This window comes from Pygoscelis adeliae, unplaced genomic scaffold (assembly GCF_000699105.1).
Source record: "Pygoscelis adeliae isolate BGI_AS28 unplaced genomic scaffold, ASM69910v1 Scaffold171, whole genome shotgun sequence".
NCBI classification, from domain to species: domain Eukaryota; kingdom Metazoa; phylum Chordata; class Aves; order Sphenisciformes; family Spheniscidae; genus Pygoscelis; species Pygoscelis adeliae.
The window spans coordinates 8,333,329-8,357,726 of NW_008824186.1; the positions used below are offsets into that span (position 1 = coordinate 8,333,329).

The following is a 24,398-nucleotide window of genomic DNA, read 5'->3' on the forward strand; positions in this document are numbered from 1 at the left end:
TACAGCACTGCTACACTGAGATTCAGAGCACGCTTGTGTCACAGTGAGGCTCGTTCAAATAAAGCTCCGATACCGTGTTATTAGAAAAGCACTATGAATAACTTTTTGGAGAACGTACATGTTATTCACATGAGCAATCCCACTGATTTCCCACAAATTGTTCCATATATTTCAATGGGAACAGGGGGACCTTTTTGAGAGTTGAAAGATCGGTACTTCACTTAAAACACAGTAGGAACAATACTTCTAGCACTTACGTCTTTGTAATTTAACAAAGAAAGGAAACACTTGGCAAGGTTTTGAGTGTTTCCAGTGATTCGTTTGGAGCTTAATGGCTCTCATTGTCTTCCAGGACCAGAGCTAAATATTCTTACAAATAAAAAGTCTATGGCAAGACACTATTAAATTCTACTAACCAAGGGGAGCAAGTTATTTCTACCTACTTAGCATTAGGAGTCTCACACACTTTAATAAGGCACCATATGATTTTAAATCAACAAAAAACCTGCTTGGAAAAAGGCTGGGATAATGCTGTCCTAGTGACTGCGAGAAGAGCCGGATGAGTTTTGTATAAATGTGGAAATGTCTCCCTATCTCTTTACCTGCAATTACCCTTTCACTTAACTTTCCTGTCTTGCAAATACTAGAAATGATGCTTTTGTATTCACACCCATTGTGGCAATATCAAATGGATGATGAAAATCTACCTTCTATTATGCTAGATGCTGAAAGATCACTTCTGTTACTTGACTGACAACTCCAGGCTCAGTGTACACCTTCTGCTTTGTAACTCAGTTGTGCCGCATCTTCTCTGTATTGTTCCTTTCATAGACTCCCTGCCCACCCTTGTTCAGGAAATCATTGTCACGGTTCCAGAAGGTATATTAAGCCACTAAAAATCCCCAAAAGTAAACCGTGTGCTCTTAGTTTAAGTATTCCTTAGAGTAGTGTTACCTAACCTTCTCAGACCCACGGGCAGTAGTACCGGGTGAGCAAAGCGATACGGGCAACGTTGTACTTTGGTTTCTGTCAGCCTGGATCGAAGTAATGGCTTCGCCCGGCTACAAGCAGTATTAAAAGATCTGTGGGCATCTTGCTTTTTTCAAGCCATAGGTTCAGGACTGCTGACTATTAAAATACATCTCTGGAACAACGATAAGAAAATGTTTTATTTTAGCTGATTAATGAGGTTTCAATACCAGCTCAGTTTAAAGCCACGCCAGTACTCAAGCTTTTATAAATATTAACCCTTTTATGAGAAAGCTCAGAGCGCTTCATTAACATCAACAGACTTAATCCTACAGCAACACACCTTCTTCAAGAAAGTTATTAGTTCTACTGCACCCTTGGGAGCACAGACGTGTTCTGTGACTCAGTACATGTCCCCACTGCTGCAGCAGTGGTCCTGTTTAGGACGAGTTTTAACCACAGCAACTTGAGGTCACTGCTGCCTGCGAAATTATTCGGCAACCTGCAAGACTGAGTTTGTGCTCGGTTCCCAGCTGCTGTGCTTCAGCCGGCTCCGCTATCAGCTCCGCAGCCTTCACGGCACAGACACAGCCCTCGTGAAGGTCACGCAAGTCTGCTGAAGCCCACAGTTGCATTTCCAGGCTTTCAGTTCAAAGTCTTTAATTCCAAGATTCATTTTTTCCCTTTTTTCCCCCCTTCTTTCACCTGCCATATCAACTCCAGCATGTTATAGAGACTGCTGTACTGTAATTGCAATCCAAGGAAAACACACATGTATTTGTGTAACTCCTATGCATCCTAAATTGTAATTTATGACATCTCCAATACAATCTGTGATGCAGATGATACAGCCTTGAAACCATCAGCCGTCTTGCATTTTACGGTTGATTGGTACCCTGGTCAATAAGGAGCAAGTGCATTCCAGCTGGAGAGCAGGCGTGTTTTTGTTGTGTTGTGGCTTTTCCAGATTTTTAATAAGAGCAATTTCTTATGCCTTATTTGATCATCTGTTATACCAAACGTATTAAATCTATATTAAACCTGCCTAAACCCAAATTTCTTTTTAAAAAGGTGAAAAGTCTGAGAATTATTTTAAATAAAATTTGCTCTATTAGAATCAGCATATGGTTGCAATTTATAAACATTTGCTGCTGTAAGACTGCACTGATTGCAATGCCCATTATGTTGCCTCACATTAAAATCACAATATATAATTCCTATGTCACAATGATGTGGCCTCCAAGTATAAAAGCTATCAACACAGCTTGCAGATGAGAAATTCTTTTAAATTTTAAATTAGATTTGCAGGATTCAAATTTACCGTTAACTTAATATCAGAAGCATATCAGTGAAAGATGGCACGGTGCAACAGCTCCTAGGAGCCTCCCATGTAAAAACACCCCAAACCATCATGCTCTCATGGGAGCTGTTTTATCCTGCAACTCGACAAAAGACTTGCTGTTTCTGACAAAGCTCTTCCATTGCGTCAGAGAAAAAAATCTTAACAACCAAGAGAACCAATGAGTAAAATGAGTCCCTATACAGAGGTACTGCGAGAAAGTAACTTTTTACAGATTTCTGAGAACACACAAACCCCAAACTTTGCCTCCATCCCTTATAATATTTTTACTTTATTTTTGGATTGTCAAAGGAAAATTGCATGGTAGGAAAGTAAGACAATAATTGTCTGTTTTGGGGGAAGATTAAGAACAAGGGCTGATGTGATGACTGGCAGGATACAGAGCTGCTTAGAATAGTGTTATTTTAGTGAGAAGGATTGAGAAATGATTAGTGTCTGTTGCAGGTAACACTGTTCAGTTGGAGCGAAGAATAATCATTAAGGTCTGTGGGAGGCTGTTCAAGAACAACAGTTCCCATGCGAATGGCACAAACGTCTGGAAACCGGCAGTAAGGGAATGCTGCTGCTGAGGGGCAGAGGACCAGGAGGCGGCCTCAGCCCTCTCTCCTTGGAGAGCGGCAAGGAAAAAGGTCACGGGAAGCTGGAAGGAGAAAGGGGGAAACCCCACAGCTTCCCAGGACGAAAGACTCGACAGCGACGACTGCAGCAGATCTTGATTATTTCGAGGGCTAGTTTGTCTTTCCTCTGAGCCTCACATAGGTATGTAAAAATGCACTAATCATCCCTCTCCACCCCTCCGCCCACCCCGAAACACCCTCCAAAAATCCAGCAGAATCTGGGCATATTTGAAAAATCGTGCCCCTTATTTAGTTGCTCAGACATAAGTTGAGGAATCTGGTCTTATGTGCTCATGTTATAAAACCATTTGCTGAACGTTTCTCTGATGAAAGTGGCTTTTATTTCAGCTTGAGATGACATCCTATTTCTGGTTTTAGAATGGCTACCATTTCTGGATTAGGGTGATCTAATCCACATTGCACTTTGTAGCAAAGTCAACACCAAGATCACTAAAATGCAATAACAATGAGCGAGCATTAAAAAGAAGCAGAATGTGCAACATAGAATACTCTATGCTTTATGGTTGTCACTTACTTCATGGCACTTCAGCATGACCCTCTTCTGACAACAGCAGTCATGAGAGCAAATAAAAATGACAAAATGGAATGACTGAAACACTGCAAAAATTACTGACAAAGCAAGCAATCCTGTGAAATTGGCTGACAAACGGTTAACGAAATGAAATGAATCTATGGTACAGCAGTAAACTGAAGAATCAAGACTCGAGAATTATCCCACAAGATACGTATTTCATCATCTGCGAAATCCAGACATCCTTTACAATAAACCGAATGTAGGATCAGTCCCTATGCAGGACTCGCTACTAAGTTCAGTTCTGCCTTACCTGTTTGTGAAAAAATAGGAACTTTTCCAGATAGTTGTAAAAAAAATATTCAGAGATGGACAAAAACCCTGGCCATAGGCAGTTTCACTTTTAAAACTTGCTTTGCCAACACAGTGCATGTTATTTTTCCTAGAGGACTTGATCCTGCATGATTAAGCATCCTCCATAACTCCCACGTTTATAATAAGCATTTCCCACTACCAGGAGTGACGCCCAAGCTGCCACAGAGGCCATGGGGACATTGTGCAAACACAGCCGGAGAAACATAAGCACCGTTTGAAATAGAATTGTTTCTCCCTATGGCAAAGCTGTCGATCATTTTGATATGGTGATGGTAGAGAGCAGCAGCAGTTGCTGTTCATTATTCCTTATTAGTACACCGGAGTCGTGGTGGAAGGATGCTGCTTTCACTGGGGGCTGCGTTTTTTCTCCGTCGCAGCCACTGGGTCTATTCTGCGTTAATCACGCTGACATTATTCAGTCGATCTCGCAGGCTTGCACTCGATCATTATGTTGCTAAGCGACTCCTGGGTTCACAGACAGAGCGAGCACTCCTCCCTTAACCTGATAAAAACCCCTGCATTAGTCTTCTCCCCATTTCTTTTATCAGCTCCATATAAAAGTCAGTAGCCTCTCAAGTGAATTTATAGCACTGCTATATTTATAGCATCATGGTCGATCCTGCCATTATGCCTCCCGTCGTCCCCGCTCCGCTCGCTGACAGCACAGCATCACCTGCCAAGCCGCGGGGCTCCCCCGGGCTGGGTTTTCCCATCTCTGTACCTGCGCATATCCAAATTCGGAAACGGGAATCACGACCGAAGCTCATCATTAGGGCTTTAGCGCTGGGTATTTGGGTCAAATGGAGCCCCGTATCCAAACACCCCCAGTCTTTTCTGTAAGGAAGGATCTCCAAAATTTCATAAAGTAAATGATGGCCAAAATTGGGAGTGGGATTAGCTCTGGTCTAGAACCTTCCGATCAAACCTTTTAATTAAACTTTTATTAGTACAAAGTAAGCAAGCACGTCCTTTCGCTTCTTCCTTTTTCCTTCCCCTACCGGCCTCCTTTTTCCTATCCCACGGCTGGTCACTGCCGCTGAGAAGCAGATGGTTTCCAGTGAAACGCTTCCATGGTCTATTTAAAAATCTTGAAACTTGGTGTCTCCGTAAGAACCACGGAGAACTATAAATACACCGTGTAAAATTATTGCTAAATCAATGTGCAGAGAAAAAAAGCAAGTCCAGGGTCATTTTTTAATGCAATAATTGAGAGAGAAATGCTGCTCAGTACTGTGGAACAATCTCTTCCTAATCCTCATTTATCAAAAACACGAAAGAAGATATTTTTATGGGTTTCTGTAGCGAGCCATTACCCAACTATCTACAGTTTAATTCACCTCTATGCTACCCTAACGGGGCAATTGCCATGAGTGGACTACAATTGTATGTCTACTGGCTGTGCAAAAGTAACTCCTAGTGATATTTAGAATTGCTATCTGGGCTGTAACTTCATATAGGTCCCCATGAGCAAACATATATTTTTAATTTCATCAGGCTGCTAGTGCTGTGAACATAACCCAGGCGAGCCTGTGAACAATGTTCCTATTTATAACACTTCCCAATACTTCTCTCTGGCTGAAGGATATGAACAGGCGTACTCATTTTTTATCACTTTTCCTTTAGCAGAGCTAACGAGTTGTTCTCTAATTTAGCAGAATCCCTGCTTTCCGTGAGCTAAAATCCCTTGCTCCCTTTCTAATGCTACCTCACAGAAAAGGGCTACAAGCTCTACAACTCGTTGTCCTAAGCGTTACAGTATCAGAAAAAAATCAAGAAACTCTAAAAATTTTAGCTTTAAAATTTAAATATTACCTTTAATACTTGGCATTTTGGCAAGATGGTATTCCTTGGTCACAATATTTGACAGCTTTGTAAAAAATTGTGTCAGTCATGCAATTGGGCTAGAAAGGCTGTAATTTATTTAACTTTTTAAAAGATAAGGCAGTAAAAGCAGCAAAAAAATGCCTTTGTCTAGGAAGCATTTACCATGCATCCATCGCTTTTATGCAGGCACCTTTGAGAACAGAACTGAAATTTAACGCAGACAGTTCAGGGCATAAACATACCTAGCACACCAAAAAGAAATCGGAGCATTTTCTCCACTGTGATAAATTTTGCTACTAGCCTTTTGCTCCCTCTTTCACACTCTTTATCAAGCTCAGAAATCAATCCTCTCTCATCCGCCCCCGGAACGTGGAGCTGGTTAAGCTCAGAGAGAGGGGAAGGTGCCAGCCTTGCTCCAGGGGCAGTCGGGAACCGGGCACCGGCGCAGCCAGGCAGACACCACCTAACAAACCACCGCTGGTTTACAAGCGGGACAGCTGCTCAGTTTACATCTCTCTACCTCATCCTTGTTAAGACAAAAAGGAATTGCCTGCAGCACCTTTTAAAACATACTTTTAATATCGGTAGATAGTTGGATCTCTTCTGCTGTCTTTGATTTATTACCTAGCTTAAAAAAGAAATCCTGAGTAACCTTTTCTGATCATTTTTAGTATCCTCACCTCATTTTCTGGACCTCAATTAAAAAATAATGTAATCATCACATCAGTTTTGAAAACAGAAGGAAACAAAATACAGCCCTCCCACCTTCCGTTCCCACCGGGAATTCTGTGGAGGTGTCATTTCCTTCCACAGTCAAATGGCAGCCAAGAGTTCTGCTGCTCTATGCCACTGTCAACTTCTCTTATTTATTACCTCATAGGTCTGTTGGTATTTTATATCCCAAGATCCTCTCTAGTTTGCAAAGACGCCCGTTTGGGTTTACTTTTCAGGAAAGAAGCAGGATTTCTGTCACATTGAAATAATGCTTTGTGGGGTTTTGTTTCCAAATTGAGTCTCTGTATTCCATAATGAAGCCTATGTAATTTGCCAAAGCTGAGTTATAAGAATTCAAAAAGCTACAGGACAGAAAACCAACATAACTTTCTAACACTGTCCAAGTCAGATCTTTCTCTAAAATGTAACATATATGGGACTACTCTTGCTTACGTGATAGTTTGCTTTTCTCCAATGAAGTAATACAGTTGTTTTTAATTTTTTTTCCCAGCCTTTATACCAGTTTAAATGTCTTTTCACAAAAAAGATGTATCGCTATTTGCTTCTACTGTTCATTTTCCTCTCAGTAATGATAACACTTTTGATATATTTACAGTACATTGTAGTTGCTAGCCTCAGTTATTTTCTAATAAAATAGAGACGCTAAAGATCTCTACTGTAACCTGGAAATAACTATCAGTTTAAATATAAAAGATGATAAATAATGTTACACATTTGAAGCTAGAGGCAACACATTCATATGGCTTAAAAAAAAGACGATTAAGGTCTAGCAAAAATAGTATTCTTGAAGATGTAAGAAAAATAATATGAAATGAAACTGTCAGTCATCTGCAAGACAAGACTTACGTAAATTCAAGCTTAGTGCACAAGTATTGATTTTATGCTTGCCTGAGATGTTCTCAAATGTACAGTGTTCAGGCGCTGTGCTAACTTTGTTTAAAGACTGTCTTCATCAGGTAGCCAGTATATATTGTTTTTCTTGTACAAGTTTTCATTGTATTTTTTTTCATGTATTAAGGCTTCTCCTGTACCGACAGCTCAATTTCTGCTCCGCTTAGTCAAGTGCCACTGACAGGAATTCCAGAATTTCAGTGTTTTTCTTCCATCTCTTCATTCTAAAACTTGTATAACCTCCATACCTCCCTGTCACCAGTTTGATGACTTCCATCTTGCAGGAAATAATATAACTACCTGACGCTGAGGCTTTTGATCACACTGTTTTTGGAATGAGCAATCGTTTGCAATTAACAGAGCCACCCTTCCCCTAAAACCAAATTATCTTCATGCATGCAAAGAACAGTAGCTTTTCAAAGGCCGAGTTAGTTATTATCCAGCAGAATAATTCTAATAAAATTTACTTAGATGGTATCTTCTTTTAAAAACAACATCAGCACTGCATTTCTGCAAAAAAAGCATTTCTGTGGAGCAGTCCGGGCCGAACAATACGCAATACTGCAGTACAAGGTACATTTAACTGCTGTATGTAAGGCCAAACCATTCCACACCACAAAAAGAAATACCTCAGGCTCTCAATAAAACTAACAAAATGACCTTTTTTTTTCATAATTGTGGATTTCATGATATTATATCCATATTCCACACAAATGTGACGACACAATTATTTGTATGTTTACCCAATGGTGTCTGACTACTGTAATCACTCAAGTACCTTTCAGAAACCACTTATATGCAAACGTCTTGCAGTGCACTACCAGGGATGCTGCTGCTGGGAGAAATAAGCCACCTCCTTGAACCTGTAAACGTCAGAGACTATTCACTAACAAGCGTGTGCAATAGAAAGTAAGAACTCAAACCCCATAACACTAAGTTGTAGAGATGCTAAATTAACTTTTTAGTAATAACATGAATAGTGCAAAGTGATTTCAATGAGTGATTTTCTAAGATAGCATTATACTTCATGATGAAGTGGATTATCAGAGGTATCGGCATGAATCAAATGCCATCACACAGTGAATGTGAAGTAAACCTAAGCAAAACCACTTTTTTTACCTGTTTGAAGCCAAAATAAGTTATGGGATTGAACAAAAATTAAATTATCACCACATTTTAAAAGAAGAAAAAAACTTTAGGAGAAAAGTAGTACTTAAAAATAAATCTAAGTAACTCACATCAAAACAATCGAAAGGTTTGTGGAAACTGTCTTGGAAGCTGGCGAAGACTGAGAACGCTCCTATCCTATGGTGTAGACTACAGAAAGGTTGACAATGTAGGAAATTCTTCCCCTCTGTATAGTTCTTTGTCACAGACTATTCATTAAGCAAACGTACAATAGAGAATACATTCTTTTTTAATCTATGTGATTTACAGGGGAAGTTAGTGAAGGGATGGAAAAAAAATCAAGCCTTTATTAGAAAATTATTTGGTTAATTACATTTACCTTGTACTGAGACTTGCAGTTTTTGTTCCAGTAGGTGACTCCAATCCTTCCCCTGGCTTTGAGGATTTCTCTCTGTTCATTTGCTGGAGTATTGAGTTCAATTCACTAATAACATTAGCCTTTGGGCCTGAGAGAATTGGGCTTTTCACCTCCGTCATGTCACCCCATAGCTTAGATGTCCTTTGGGGAACAACTTTAGCCATATTGGGCTGTGCGCTGATAGGAGGTGGGGGCGGAGCGGGAGGAGGAATAACAAAGCTGTCTACAGTTTCTTCAATTAGCGCGTCCTTGTAAAGTGCATTGCTTTTGTTGATTATGGGCTTCATTTTTGGCTTAGGAGGTACTGGGGGTTTGTCCACCAGAAATGTTTGCCCATCTGCATAGACTGTACAAGTATCCACGTTCTCACCCCCTTCCGAGGATAAGGTAGAGATGCTGGACACCGTTGAGATAGTGCTGGTTGTCTCTAAGTGATGGTCACTACTACTTCGACTGTCTACCTCCTCAATCCCAGAGTCGGTGACGTTATCAAAGCTGTCAGGGGGTGGCAGAAAGGAGGCAGGCAAACAGTTTGAAAGACCCACTTGCTTTTTACTGTCTAAGGAATTTGTTGACTGGCTGGGGGCAAATGGCGCGGGTGAAGGCGTGCCATTTTTTCTTTGCTTAATCAAGTCTGTTAGAGCCGAACCGGGAGCTGCACGGTCGTCAGGGATATCAAAGCTGTTGGCGAACTCTAAGGGGGGTGGTAGTGGCTCAGTAAAAATAAACTCTTCATCGATATCAACTGATGCTAAGGGTGGCGGAGGGATGCGGAACGGCAAGATGACAGGGTCGTCGACAGAGCTCGCTGCTACGATGGTTTTGCAGGGAGATGCCGGTGGCTCAGGCGCAGCAGGCACGTTCAGCTCACTTTCTGCTTCCTCACTCCCCTCTGGCCTCTCTGGCGGGGAGTTTTCAGGGTTCGGTTCCATTTCAGCTCTCTTTTCCTCTTCATCTTCGGGCGTATCATCTGACTTTGCTGTGTCCACGGTATGAACCATTAACAAGCCAGCTGACTTTTGCTGCGAAGTATCCACAATGTTTATCAACATGTTTTTCTTCTCCTCAGCTTTCTTTTCTTTCCCTGCATCTGTTTCATACTTGTTCTCGGTCTCCTGCCGTCTCAATGGGCCACGAGTATTTTGCCGAGTGACAGTAGCAGTAACAGGAAAAGTCGTTTCAATATTGGGTCTCAGCTTTGTATCGATGTAAAGTGGTTTATTAAGGTCAGCTTTAACAGCGTCTCCTTTGCCTGGAATCTGCTGTGTTTGTTCTTTCATGGCTCTGTCCCTGGCAGAGAGAGCGAGGGCTAGTGGTGAGTTTGGATCTAATAGCTTTCCTGTGACCGGGTGAACGTAATTATCTGAGCTGGATGCATTTGTGGGCTTAGCTGCCACTGTACTGTTTTCAGTACCTTTCGTTTTGGACGAAGCATTTAATGTCCTTGAATCACTTTGATTGCTGGGTTCACTGCTATTAAAAAGATTTTCAGGCTCTCTAGGTGCGGGAATCGGAGATGGTGACATAAGCTGTCTAAAACCATCTTCACTACTAAACATTGCTTCATCGGTAAATTTAGATTGCCTCATACGTGGTGTTGGTGGTGTTAGTCCAACATCCTCATCTCCTAGGTCTGTGGAAAGGAAGGCTGGAGAATTACGCCTTGCTTCCAGCCTCTTTTCCCTGTCCCTCACTGCTCCAGCAATGGCTGCTGCAAACGGACTGCTGACACCTAAGCTATCGTCGGGTCGGAGTTGCCCAGGTTGCTCTGAAGACTGAGGATCGATTTCCATGCTGCTCCCTTGGCTGCTTTTCCCACTGCTGCTGGTGGATGGCTCTTTCACAATAATTGTCGGGATTGGAATAGAGCAGGTCTTTTCTGGACTGTCTTCAACATTGGATTGTTTCACCAGCATCCCCTTCCGCCTCGCTGGTTTGGCCGGCACGTAAACTGCTTTGCTTGCAATCTTCCCAACCTCAGAATATGGGTTTTCTGGCATCTGACCCCTCTTGTTCCTGAAATTTGCCTGAGCTGCGGCACTCCGACTATACAGGTCTTCAGAGTCCAGAGAGTATCGGTCCAGTTCTCGCCTGTAATAGATCCCTTTGTCCCTTATCATTGTTCCCACATTCTCAGGCCTAACCAAAGAAATTTTTGAACCTGAATTCTGATTAAATGGAGGTTTAATAGTTCCATAGCTCCTTGATGTCGGGGATTTGGGAGAGTTGTACAGAGAGGGAGAAGGTGGTGGTGGTGAAGGAGGTAAGGACTGTGGTGGTGGTGGGATATCTTCAGAGGTGTCAGGCATTGAAAGACTTCTGGTAAACTTCAGCATAGGAGGAGCCAAAAACTGCCGTTCTTCCTCTGTTATTCCTAAAAATCAGAAAGTATATTTAAAACCTCATCTTCCACTGGGACCCCTCATATTGTATTATTTCTGTATCCAACCTAAAATGCCAGGGTGCATTTCCCATGACATGAGGCATATGCAAAATTATGAAAGAGGTCTTTTGGTTGATTCCTACCATAAGCATTCTTTCTTGTTGAACTTCCGGAGACCCAGAGGCCAGAATTAAAAAGGATGCTACAGAATTTTAATTAAACTGATCATTGATGTGTAGGCAAATGTTTTGGTTTTATGTATCATCAAGGTAGCTGTAGAGAAGCACATTTTCTTTGAAAATTACTGAACGGGGAAGACATTCTGTGCAGAAGCGTAGCTTACGCCTTGCTCTAGCACTCTATAAATGCATATAATAATGCAACTTAGAAACCTAATGAATTTTTAAGATGCATTTGAAGCTTAGCAAAGGGACTGCGAAGATTCTTTTGGGGAAAAAAATCATAATGTTTCATTTCAAAAGATGACATTATATTATTACAAATACAGCTTTTAACATAAATAAACTGGATAATATTGCGATAATTACATCAGCATAATGCATTTCTAAATTGATAAGTATCACTACTAAGATTACTACCAAGAACAAAGCAAGCCCAAATTTGGTCTGCTCTTCTTTTCTCTTTTGTAAAATCATCTATTGTCATCATTTGGAATGAAAAAGGGGTGAATTTTATTCCATTTCATCAATTGGGATTCCTTTGTAAACTACACAGCATTACGCTTTTGCCTCAATAACAAAGAAAAAAGGACTAAAATTTTGCCCTAGATAATGCATTGCAAAGGGCTTATACTGATCTTTTTTTTTTCCTTCTCACTGCCTTTCCTTGTTAGAGGGAACATTCTAAAGAAAGGAATTAAATTGTAATTCCATAATACTTGCCTACTGCCATCAAAGCAGAATGTGGAAATTATATCATCTTACACACAAACTTCTTTTCTCATGAACTTTGTATAAAAATTAAAGTCATTCACTGTGGTAAAGATGTTGGAGAAATATGCTTTAAGAAAGAAGCAAAGTTACTAAAAGTATGTGATTAATGCACAAGCAAACTATACATGAGAAGCATTTTACCTATAGATTTTTGTCTTCTCATTGTACCCCGAGGTATACCCAGAAAAGGACCTTGAGGACTCCCTGGTACAGTGGGCGTCATCACAGCAATACCCTGTCTCTCATACATGGACTACAAAAAAGCAAACAAAAAACCCCACAAGCATTAAAGCATGCAAGTCTTTCTCTCACATGTAAATAACTTCTGTCATATCTGCTAATCCACTGCCCTTTTACTTAGAATTCTTACGGAAAATAACAAATTTGGTATTTTGGGGAGGAGGTGAAGAGAAAGGGAAGGCTGGGCTTTATTTACGTGTTATTAAAATGACAACAGCTGTAAGTGGAGTTAGCTGAAATTATTTACAAGGCAATATGTTAGGTTTCCAGCACATTCTGTGCGCTGTGAGAAAAACGAAGCATGAGCAATTGCATTTTGTTTCATTCGCTTCTAAAAACCTAGCCACACTCTGCATAGGTATTAACGTTCACTCTGCACCAAGCTGTATGCTCTCTTCACTTCTGAAGAACAGACCTGCTCTTGCACCGACTCAGGTTGTCTTGCGCAAGGTTACACTGGCAGTCAGCATCTCAGCGAGGAACTGAGGAACGCCACCTGAATCCCAATGCACTCAACTGTCCCTCCTTGTAGGTCATCACAAAACTATTTGTTTTCTGCCTCTTAGAATAGCCTGAATTTCCTTCCATCCCAAGCTGCTGAGAACAGCAAAGTGCTTGTTCTGTCAGGACCGATGCTCTTTTGGAGGGCTGGGTAACGGAAAAATACATCTAAAATGCAATGAAAACAATTATTTTTTCACATGCGAAGTTCTGTAAGAGCAAATTCTGCAATTGAGTTTAAGTTTTTAATACGTGCTATAGTATTAATGTCAATTCTTCCCTTACAAATAATCACGTATTATATAATCAAGATATTATATATGCCGTTAGGAATAATAAAAAACCTGCAGTAGGAGAAACCTTCACATTAGTGGAAACTGTGTTGCTGCACTAACTCTGGTGCTGAAACTGAAATAGCATACCTTGACTTTCAGCAAAGTTTTTTAGCTTGGGTTTAGTGTTGTACTGACACCTTCAAGTTCAGAACCTACTGGCGTCTCACCAGCTCAGACTACAGGCACAGCAAGTTCACATCTGTTTGAGTAACACTGAGGTAGCAATGCTGTTGATGTGACGGTCTCAGAATAAATATGAGGATACAATGAGAAAAGTTTTATAGGGGTACGCAGACTGTTCTGCTAAGAAACTACCATTAGAAATACAGAGTAGACCATGCCTTAAAGTTACACGATAATAAAAGTAAAATGAGTATATAAAGCAATGTTTGTAAATTCGTTTCTGTTGTATGTCCTGCACGCTGCCAAAAGACCCCCTCCAATCAGTTTCAGAAGTGAAAGCAGTACTTCATAGCTACCACTCACATTCATATCTGTAGCTGAGGGAAAACATCTACTAGAAGGCCGCTGTTTAATAGTTGCCACTCTTGAGTCCACAGTTGCATTGTCTGCAATTCTTGATGGCTTGGAAACTGGTACTATTTCATCCACCTTATCTGTAATATAAAAGTATTCAGTAAAATAAATATCATTTGTCCAAAAACTGAAAATGTAAGTATTGCAAGGTCAAAGGAAGAGATTTACTTTTTAAAAAAATGCAAAGAAAAAGTTTTTTTGGCATTTTAACAAGGCAACGCTTGAGCATCATAAGTCGTGCAAGCCGAGCACTTTTTATTGCTGCTACATAACATGCATGCTTTAGTTTTAAGCCTGCATGCATTTAATGTTTACTTAGTGTGACTCGAAAAACAATCCTCTTCTTCAAACCTTCAAAATGTGAAGGGAGAATATCTATATAGAAATGGAAAGAAGACCTTTAGAAATAGTGAATCTGTACAGCACTGTTTCAAATAGAGATAAGCAGACTGTACTTAGTCATCAGGATTTCAGTGATATTTTGGACAATAACAAGTACTCCAGAAGTGCTCTTTTATGCCTATTCTCCTTAAGTAATCACATCCTCATTTATTCACACTCTTGGATTATTAGATTAGCATTAGTAACTGCATCGTTGGTTTAAATGAAACTTTTATATGTATTTTATATTTTAATAACTGCACAGTCTGGGAATGTATTTAGTTGTGGTCAGAAACAGACCAAATAGGTGAAGTCCAAATCTGAACGAGAACTTCAACATTTGGATTTGGGATTCTGATCTACCATATGATGTGATCATAAAATATAGGGAAATCTTTAATCAAGATCTTCCGAAGTTTAGAGTGTTAGTTTTAGCCCCGTCTCCAACTTTGGCCACAAACAAGGTTCATCAGTATTTAATATATAACGTTACTCCCTCAGACTGAAGACCTCAAAGTACCGTATGATCAACTCATTATAGCCCGACAGCTCCTTTATTGCCACTTCTACCACTATGAAACTAAGGCATGGAGAAATTAAATGACTAGCCTAAGCCAGCAGAACTGTTCAATTTTTGAACCTGTACTAGAATCCAAACTTGAATCATACCAACAGGTTTCCTTACTACGCCTTCCATTGCATTTGCTTTCCTAAGAAGGCACAGGCTGCACTGTACCATGTTAATTTAGCGTCTTTTCCTTTGAAGCTTCACCAAAGTAAGGATTAGTTATATAGCCTCTGGTATTTATGTGAGTGAAATACCTTAGCCTGGCTCCTAGGCTTCCACAATGTGAGGCAGAGCAATGTTACGTTTCAGCAATTAGATCCGTCTCCCAAACGATTGATTATTTGCTTCAGCAAACAAGGATAGCTGCTTCATTAGGATACTATAGACTTAAAAAAACCCAGGTTTTTGGTGGTCTAGAGATGGTGTTACTATGCCAAGTATCAGATTTAGGGATTCAAGTTTTACCTCTCACTGGAGAGCAGCGCACTCAGGGCCCTGGGTATGGATATGGATGGGAATAAGGCAGGAGGAAAAGAGCTTTTGATCCCTCTAAACAGTAGATCTGGCTGATGCAAGGATGATATTTTAAATGGGAGAAGAAGCGAGGGAAGAACTTTTAGCCTTCTGGTTAGGAAGAAGGTTGTCCTAGAAGTGGATATTTCAGTGTCACAGAGGGTCAGGGAGCAGGCAGGAAAGGAAAGGTTGAGCAGAATCAGAAAGCTGAACACTGTTGAAAACTGTCTCACAAGAGTAGTGCTGCTGTTTCTTTTCAACTGAAGTTAGCATTCAATTCTTTTCATTGGTCTGCTTTATTTTTGTGTGTTTTAAATCATCCAGTGGAAGGAGAAAAGGAAAAAAACTCTTAAAATCAGCACATGTACTCAAAAATAAAACAAACTTCAAGTCACATTTCATAAGACTTTGTAATACAAACTGTGAACTTCTGAAAGAAAAATATCTGTGCTTCTGCTCAGCAAAAGGCATCAGAAAGCAATGGTGTAACCATGAACATTTGACCTATACAGCAAAAATATGACTAGACTGTAGAATTGTACTCAGGGGATCTATCACCAAGAGCTTCAACTGGGCAGAGATTTCCTGTTAAGTCTCTCCCACCCTTTTCATCATCCCAGAAGCCAAACAACTGGTCTTTGGGATACAGAAAGAAGGAAGTTTTGGAAACTGAAGCACTAGGTACTCAAAATCTGTAAATAAGAAATATAAATATACCATGTAAGAACTGATCCCCTTTATTTTTAACAGACACATGTAACCATATACCCATTCAGACAACAAAAAAGCTACAGGAAAAGAGTGATGAGGCTATGACAGACACTTGAAAAGCATGAAAATATTTGTTTGGGGATGAAACATACATACCCTCCGACTGCACTGATTTTGCTAGACAATACTAGAAGTCAGATCCTAATTTTGGATCTGACCAAAATATCAGTTGGTACCAATTCTTAATACCATCTACTATTTCCAGCTGGAAAAAACTTTGTTTTGTGTAAGTGTATTGCAGGTTTCTTGTCTGTAGACAGCTTCTCAGTCCTTCTCATCCTACAGCTACTCCCATTCAAGTGGTGCTTTGTGCCTTGCCAAGTCTAGCTAAAGCACTTAGAAATGGGAGAGGAGAGCAAGTTAAAGCTTAAGCTGCTTTGCAAGGAACTCTTTAGGAGTTCCTCGCGTAGTATTTCCAACGGCAGCGCTGCTACATCTGCGCAGCTTCTTCTTTTGCTCTACTGCCTTTGATCAGAAAGCAAAGGTAGAGTGGAGGTTGTCATTTTAAAACTACAACAAAAAATTTGAAGCTACAGAAGCAGCCAGCCCGTGGAACGAGATTTGTTCTAAATGGCAGCAGCTACATGGCGGGTCCTGCAGAATACGTCAAAATCTTAGCATCTGGCCGCAACTGCACCACACTTTTGAAGTGAAAGCACTATGTAAAATAAAAACATCCTCACTGTATTATCAAACGTGCTCATTAGGCCAAGAAAATTAACTGGCTGAATTGTATTTAGCTTCATTCAAACTCATCCCAAAGAAATAAGACGTAAGCATATTGGGACAAACTTTCACTTGCCTTTGCCTTTAACTAGGCTGTTCATATCCACAGTACCAGTGTGCAAACCATGTATGCACCAGAAACACATGTTCAAAAGGCCGCACATACTGGAATAATTTGTCAGGCTTACTAATCGGCTTCTCTCCCAACCTCCTTGTGATCTTGAATACTCTGCAGCACGCATTTCTCGTACCAATGAGAGGGGAATCTTACAAGCTTGTGTTGGAAATTCTCTGAGGATACCTTTACAAACAGTTTTAACAAGAGAGATACAAAAAAGCCACAGAATGGGTGCAAAAATTTGCACCCGGTGTGAGGTGTGTCGACAGCGTGGCCAAAGCAGCACACCTCCAATGGTATTCTTAAAAGGAACGCAGCTGGATGTAGGTGGAAGGGAAGAAATATTCTGTAGTGGAAAAAAGCCTACATTGGAGGTTGGCCATGCCAGCTGCATTTCATCGTTAAACCGGTCATTTAGCGAAGTAGAGCCACAAGCACGCACGCACACACACTTATAAGGGAGCAATTTGTGGCTGATTGGTAGGATAACAAAATACTATCTGCTTTATTTTGAATAACTTCAGTCTCGCAGAAAGACAGGGAAGAAGAGTCTACGGCTCACTGGACAGAGAGCGCAGCTCAGTTGTAATCATAGAAGAGGATTTTTAGGCCTGCAATTATTCTCTAGTATTTGCCAGAGGAGGAATTCATCACTGCTTTGCCATATAAACTCTTCTGAACCTTTACAAGAAGTTACAACGGTATGTTGAGAGTCAAACACAGGAGCCATGCTACACCTGTGATAATTAGTTACCACCGCTCAAGGGGCTCCTGGTAACAGCATCCTTTCGGAGAACTGTCAGGGATACCACATGTATAAGCCAGTCTGATGCCTCGGCATGCATATAGCAATTTGAGTGCCACTATATTAAATTCCCCCGAGAGAGGCAGCACCAACGGATATAAAATAATTTATTGCAAAGTGCGTTTCCATCTGCCCTGTGGGTTACCAATTGCACCCGTGCTCTGCTCAGGGTGCCAGCCCTCAGGAAATTATACGGCCTAAAGGCACAGAAAGGAGTTGCATTTTATCAACACGTAGGTCATCTCTGATGAAAAGGTCTTAATCACAGACATTGGCACAGTACCCAACAGCATGTCATGACTTTTACATTCTCAAGAGGTCTGGCTGCTAGGCAAGTTGCTTTTTTTTCTTTTTCTTAAATAATTAATATCTGTGATAATTACAGGGGACAGTCTCCTCCTAATAGATTTGTTGCAGGAGATGGCTCTTATCCCCGTAGAACACATTGCTTAGTGACTCCTGTTTCAAATCCCCAGACTCTCTCAGAGGAAAAATTATAATGCTGCCCATCAAACCACCAGATCCATCATAAAAGGAACTTTGAAAATGAGAGTCAGGTGCCTAGATAGATCTGGTGGCACATCACTACACAGGCCCCAAAAGATAAATATGAGGTATGATCCTGGCAACATTACTTATTGTACGACATAGCCAAGACATGTGGATTAGCTCCACCGAGGGTCTTAGAAAGTGAGCTTGTCAGACCCACAGAGGATAAGAATGATCATGATCCGGTACAGGCTAACCCCAACACCTCAGGCTGGCATGCCAGAAACACCAGGCAAAGACTGATCGAACACAGTTTTGGAGGCGAGTATTGCCAAGACCTGTATACTTACCACCAAGTCCAGAATGCTTGCTCAGAGGGGATGGGATAATGGAGAAAGAAAACTCAAAAAACAGCTGCCTCAAGAAATGACTTGTATTTGTAAGAAAAGCAATGAATGCCTGGCACAGAGTAAAAAAATGCTCGTATGAAGTTAAAGTGAAAGAACAGAGGCAAATGTTCTTCAAATACCAGCAGCACACATCGTTAACAGTGCAAATATAAACTACAAAATGTTAGACTAATCTAGTCAGCCAGAATACAATGTTAGCCAATGTAGGAAATGGTTGAATTCTGCCACTGATGGCCTTATGGCTAAGAATTAAAAGGACAGGCACATTAAAAAAAACCCTAAAAATCCTATGGTGTGGTTATTTTTTCTTCCCTCCCCCTTTTGCCTGGCGTGTAGGCATGGGCAACGAGGCCCTCTCGGTTATGGCTCTCTGCAGCCGGCCACTGCGACAAGGCAGCGTGGCCTGCGGTGGTTCTCGAGAGTCGCTCGTCCCTTCGGCCCCTGGTAAGCACACAGTGGAGGATGCCACTGCGTCCTCACCAGTCCATGTCGAGGCACAGGTTAACTCGACATGAGGGGTGGCTCTTTGGGAGATGCGTGTTTCAAGGACCTGTGTCCTTGGCTGCTTGAGGAAAGCTAAAATCTCTGACAGGTAGTTATGGATGGCTCTTGTGGAGGTAGCCACAATGCCCAGCTGCAGCTCCATACGGCCCATGGACTGCGACATGAGACCCATGGACTGTGCATGCTCCCTCTTGATATTTTCCAGCAGCTGCACAATCCTACTGTTGGTTTCCATCAACAGCTTCTCTCCCTCTGTTAGCTGGGGCTGCCCTCTCCAACCCCGATCCCTAGGGACAGGCTCAACACCGCGGTGCTCTTCATTCATTTCATCATTTCCCTCCTCCTCCTCAGGAGAGTCACTTTCAAACTGAGGAGTCCTACTGAGTGACTGATCCCCGGGAGACTGTATGTCCATGGTACACTCCGGAGTCCGCGCTGGTGTTTGAAATCCCTCAAAATCCTCCCCAACGTTGCTGTGCGTTTCAGACGAGGACAACGGCCACTGCCAGCTCTCTGTGGTCCTGGCCGGTGAGTCTTCATCAGAGGCAGGCACCGAAGATTCCTGTTCTTCGGCCGGCGTGGACGGCGAGCTCCCTCGGTGACGGCCGGCTTGCCCCGAGGATCCAGGAACCTCCCCATCTTGTTCCCCAGTGACATCTGGCAATCAAATAGAGGAGCAACAACCACTGTATCTGAGGCCAGGCAGATGGAGGTATCTACATGCATTGGACAACACATAGAAAGAAGCCAGTTGGGAAGCCAGAGTGTATGTGTTTGGGCAAACGGAAGGGCGGACTAAAGTTTAGTGACTGCATTGGGCACGTGGCAGTTGACGTTATTAACCGCTTTTGGTATAAATGCACACTGTCCTGTACCCATAACACACACAGCCATGCTGCATCCCAAGGCAGGAACTACCAATTCACCTCATCGTGACTGTGACAGGCAATGTCAGTGAACCTAGCAAAAAGCTCACCTATGCACTGCAGTGGTGTCAGTCAGAAATCCCTGGGACGAGCTCAGGGCCAAGTGTCCAATTGAGCTTCCTGGGGTGCCAGATGTGCTCCACCACTGGCTGAGGGCAGCCCTTTGTTGTTCTGAAGCACTGCTGGCTATCTTCGCTTTTGTCCGACGTCTCACGTCACCCCCACCCCCAGTGCGCTCTCTCCCAAATCACTGCTGCAGCACGAGGGTGGCTGTCCACAGCATTTATCCCGCGAGCAATGCCCTCCCAACACTGGCCGGATTTTCTTGTTCTTTTCTCCAAACAGTAGGTAACGCTATGTGAGGGCATTGCTCGCCAGGATCTCATCGTCTTCTGAAAATAAACTTAGTTTTGCCCTCCCCTGGCTACCTCTTCCCTTGCCTGAGGGCACACGGTGGAAATCTGGGTGCAAGCGCTTCCCTGTGGCAGCTTAGTGTGCAAAGAGGCATTGTTACAGATGTTAATGAGGAGGATATTATGTATGTGCTTACTCTAAATCCTCCCCTACATAAAATGCACTCCCAAAGGCTAGAAATGGCTACGCTTTTTGCACCCACAGCGATCACTGGCTCATAGTAGAGCACGATCTGCCCAGCACCATTCTTGATTACGTGAGTCAGTGGCCGTAACTCTCACCCTTTCCATGCCCCAGATAAAAAAAATGAGTCCGCTTTGGTTTTTTTTGGGGGGACAATTTGGTCATCAGAAATTAATCTGGGGCGGTCTGGCTAAAATGTTGCAGTAGGGTAGCCCAAAGAGCCTGCATTCCTCACACTCAGGCAAGGGATATGTGAGAGAAGCGCTGCTGTCGGTACGACTGTGACCTGAACAGCAGCGGCTGACTGTTGCTGGCTGGCTGTGCTGCTCACGCTACAGTGGTCTGAATGCCAGGTCAGTGTCATGCCTACTCTCTGGCATCCCAGTCTTGAAAAAATGTTATTCTTTAAGGATTAAATTCTGCTCTCTGAAATGATATGCTGCTCTTCAGACGTCAACTTGAAGCTGTAAGCTTACATCTGGAAAGTGTTGCTGACGTCATGTTAAATGATACTTCTGGTTCTGTTTATGAATCAGTTTTTTTTGTTTTTTATTTTTATTTTTTTATTTTATATGGTTTTAAATGAAAGCTCCTTCTGACAGACCCAAGGATCCCTCCTCCTATGTATCAGTCCCCATCTACCCTAATCCTAATGTGGCACTCGTTATTTCTACACCCAAGTGCCTCCAATATTATACTGCTCTAAAAGGGATGCTCTGTGGCTTAATATAGTTATGATTTTTAAAATGCTAAAATGATGGGTATTATTTGTGCATTTAGCATATTCACTACTTCAAAGTATTCACATTCAAAGTATTCACATTCTGTCTGTGTCTGGCTGGACTGTCCAGTTGCATGTTTTATGGAAAGTGAGGATGAGATTGTATTTGTAAAAAGGCATGAGCTCCTTATGAAAATGAATTTTAGGGACAAACTGTCATGCAATCCTTGGCTCTTCCACTCCATGGAGATTTGAAAGGGACTGTATATCAACCTAACTGTAATAACTGCTTCTTCCTTTGCAATTCTTCTCCCCCTTTGCCTAATACAGCCGTAGCTGCAATCCTTCATTAACAAATCTCTCTCTTAACAACTATAGTGTAGGACCGTGAAATTATTCCTCAGCATTTTCCTATTTGAGTACACATGAAAAAAAGAACAAAAAAACAGGGGACCTATTTTTACCACACATAGCAAACACACATTTCAGTTAAATTCTATGGAATCGGAGAAAGATAAGGGATCATATATATTCATTCTGGTAGAGCCACTGGTCATACAAAATGTCTTTTGACATGTCATCCGAAAATTTCCCGTATTTGAAAACTCCGTTTTCGTGACAAGTGTTCTAAACAGAGCCCACCTAGCAATTGGTAAGTAATAGAACCAAACTAAATTAAAAGTCAAAATCTGAAGCAAAACAAAATAAAAAACCTCCAAACCCCACATTAATTTATGAATATTTCTGTAAATAGTATCACTGAGTTTGGTTTGTTCAGATTCGGGGGGATCATAACACTTTTGTTATTTGTGCATGTTTACACATTTGCCAGAGGCTTGCAAAGAAAAGTTTCTCTGAAAAAGCCTAATAAATTTTTGCAAAGTTCCTAATTCTCTATGAAAATTTACCACTTGCTGTCCTCCTAATCAGTATCTTCAGCCTTTCAGAGCTGAAAGAACAGCATCTGGCACAGGTGACCGATAACACAAATGACAAAGAGTACAAGCAAACAGTCTCTGAAAACCCATGGGCAGAACGTTAATTGTGGAAACTATTGGCGAATACTTATGAATAATGAATACATTCACAGGTTTTAGGATAGGTTTGTTAACTTGACTAGCAATGAAAAGGAGGAATATTCATAACTGTTATTATTTGTAACAAAGTGTTCAACGACTCTAGTAACTCCGGTTTCTGGAAGCTTTGTGAAGCATTGACGGGAGGCATGGGGAAACCGAGGGTGCGTTACAGGCATGGCCTTACACAAGCTTTCGTTCGCTACAGAGCAATCATGGGAAAACTGCCTGAAGGTCAATGGCTGACACCACCTTGATGAATGTGTCAGCCTCTGCCCAGTAAATCCATTCCTTGATGACCAAAGGTCGCCCTAAATTCAGACCGGATCTTGGCAAGATGACTGCACCAGCGGCTAGGTTGGTGCTGTGGAAAAGGTGTGCCAGTTACAGTAGGGGCACTGGAAAACTTGGTTCGGCCAGAAACTGTCCTTATCGGCCAGAGAAGAGGCTGACTGCTTTGAACAGCTGCCGACAGTAGGATTACAGCTGGCTGAAAGAGTTACCTCGACTAACTGCCTTTACCTCATTTCCTCGGCAAAGGGGTGACTTCTTAAAAAAAAAAAAAAAAAAAAGAGAGAGGGCACTAAGACTGTCACGTCAAAATTGGCTATGGACCAAACTACATATCCACGTGGTTGATCTTACTTGGTTGTTAATTGGCTTTAAAAAATCCCTCTCTTTTAAAACCAAGCTTTAAATACAGTGGGTACAAAGAAGCACAGCTAGCTTCCTTAGGTGTGAAGCAAAGGGAAGAGGTCAGATTCTCTGATCTTTCTAGTCGTTTCCACTTTGCACACCATTCCTACGTGCAGCACTTTGCTCACAGTGATATATAGGACTTACAGGCAAAATAGGTCACTTAGGTCTTCTGTAGATATCTTTATATTTATACCTAGAGATACCAGCCAACAAACGGGCAGTCTCCAAAGTTGTGACTTGCTTCATGTTCCTAACCTCATGTCCCTTGCTCTGACAGGGCATGACTCCTGTTTTGATCCTGAAATGACCAAGTAAGGGAATCAGAAAGGAGCGTGCATATGGGCTAAAGGAAATATAAACATTTGGAAGTCAGTGACCCACTGCACTTTAACTTTAGTGTTTGATCACTGTAAGTACTATGCAGCTATTCCCAAAAGTCACACGGGACTCACAGGTTTCTGAAGACTGTTTTTTGTTTTACCTTGCTGATTCTGTTGTGTTTAAAGAAGAAATGAGATCTGTTATTAAAGTGGTCCAGGTAGTAGTAACTAGTGAACCTTCATCAAAGTCCTGGCTATCTTCCTTTCCTTCCTGTTAGACAGGTCCTCTGTTTCTGCAGCGAAGCCCATAGCTGGCTGCCTGTACGGGTGTTTGCACTGGGCTGATACAGAGCTTGGTCTGACGTGGTAGATCAGCCATTGCTCCTGGTGGCCACAGGAGAACTGCTCCATCTTTTGTGCCTGCAGGGCTGATCTGTGGTTTGCCCGATCCTGTTCTGAACATTGTGATTAGAAGTCAGGATTATTCCAGCCTTTAGGTTCATGAATATGTCCATCATTTTGGAGCACTGCTATACCATGCTGTCTCTTTGCACCGCAACATTCATTATCAGTGAGAGTCCTTTAGTTTGATATTAGACATATTTAGGATTGTAGCAATTATTGGGTTGAGATACACAGAGAACTGAACAGTCGATTCAGCTGTAGGGATATAGGACTGAGACAGAGGCCAAGAACAGAGCAGGGCTTTGGATATAGACAAACTTTAGAGACATCAGAGGTATTTCTTTAACTTTTGTTCACTGAAGAACATTTGAGATTTATGCCTGTGTTGTGCCTTACCTGCCACTTGGACTGGCAGTTGATCCCTCCCCTGAGATGTGCTGCTCTTTAAGAAGCCCTCCTTTTGAAATCCCACCATTTCTGTTTCACCTCTGCTACTGGATCGTTGCCTTTTCCATTATCTTTCCTTTTCAGATTCCCCACCAGTGGAGCTGGACGTGAGGGGTGGGGTACC

General features: G+C 41.8%; 1 protein-coding gene across 1 annotated transcript in view; it reads right to left on the reverse strand.

Annotated features, from left to right (window-relative positions):
* Positions 1–24,398, reverse strand: part of SHANK2 (SH3 and multiple ankyrin repeat domains 2) — a 319,337-nt gene that overhangs the window by 3,476 nt on the left and 291,463 nt on the right. Inside the window, exons 20-22 of the mRNA XM_009334543.1 lie at positions 13,748–13,878; positions 12,306–12,438; positions 8,811–11,223 (exon numbers count right to left, since the gene is read on the reverse strand). Coding sequence (XP_009332818.1) covers positions 8,811–11,223; positions 12,306–12,438; positions 13,748–13,878 — 2,677 coding nt within the window. The remainder of the gene's footprint in view (positions 1–8,810; positions 11,224–12,305; positions 12,439–13,747; positions 13,879–24,398) is intronic.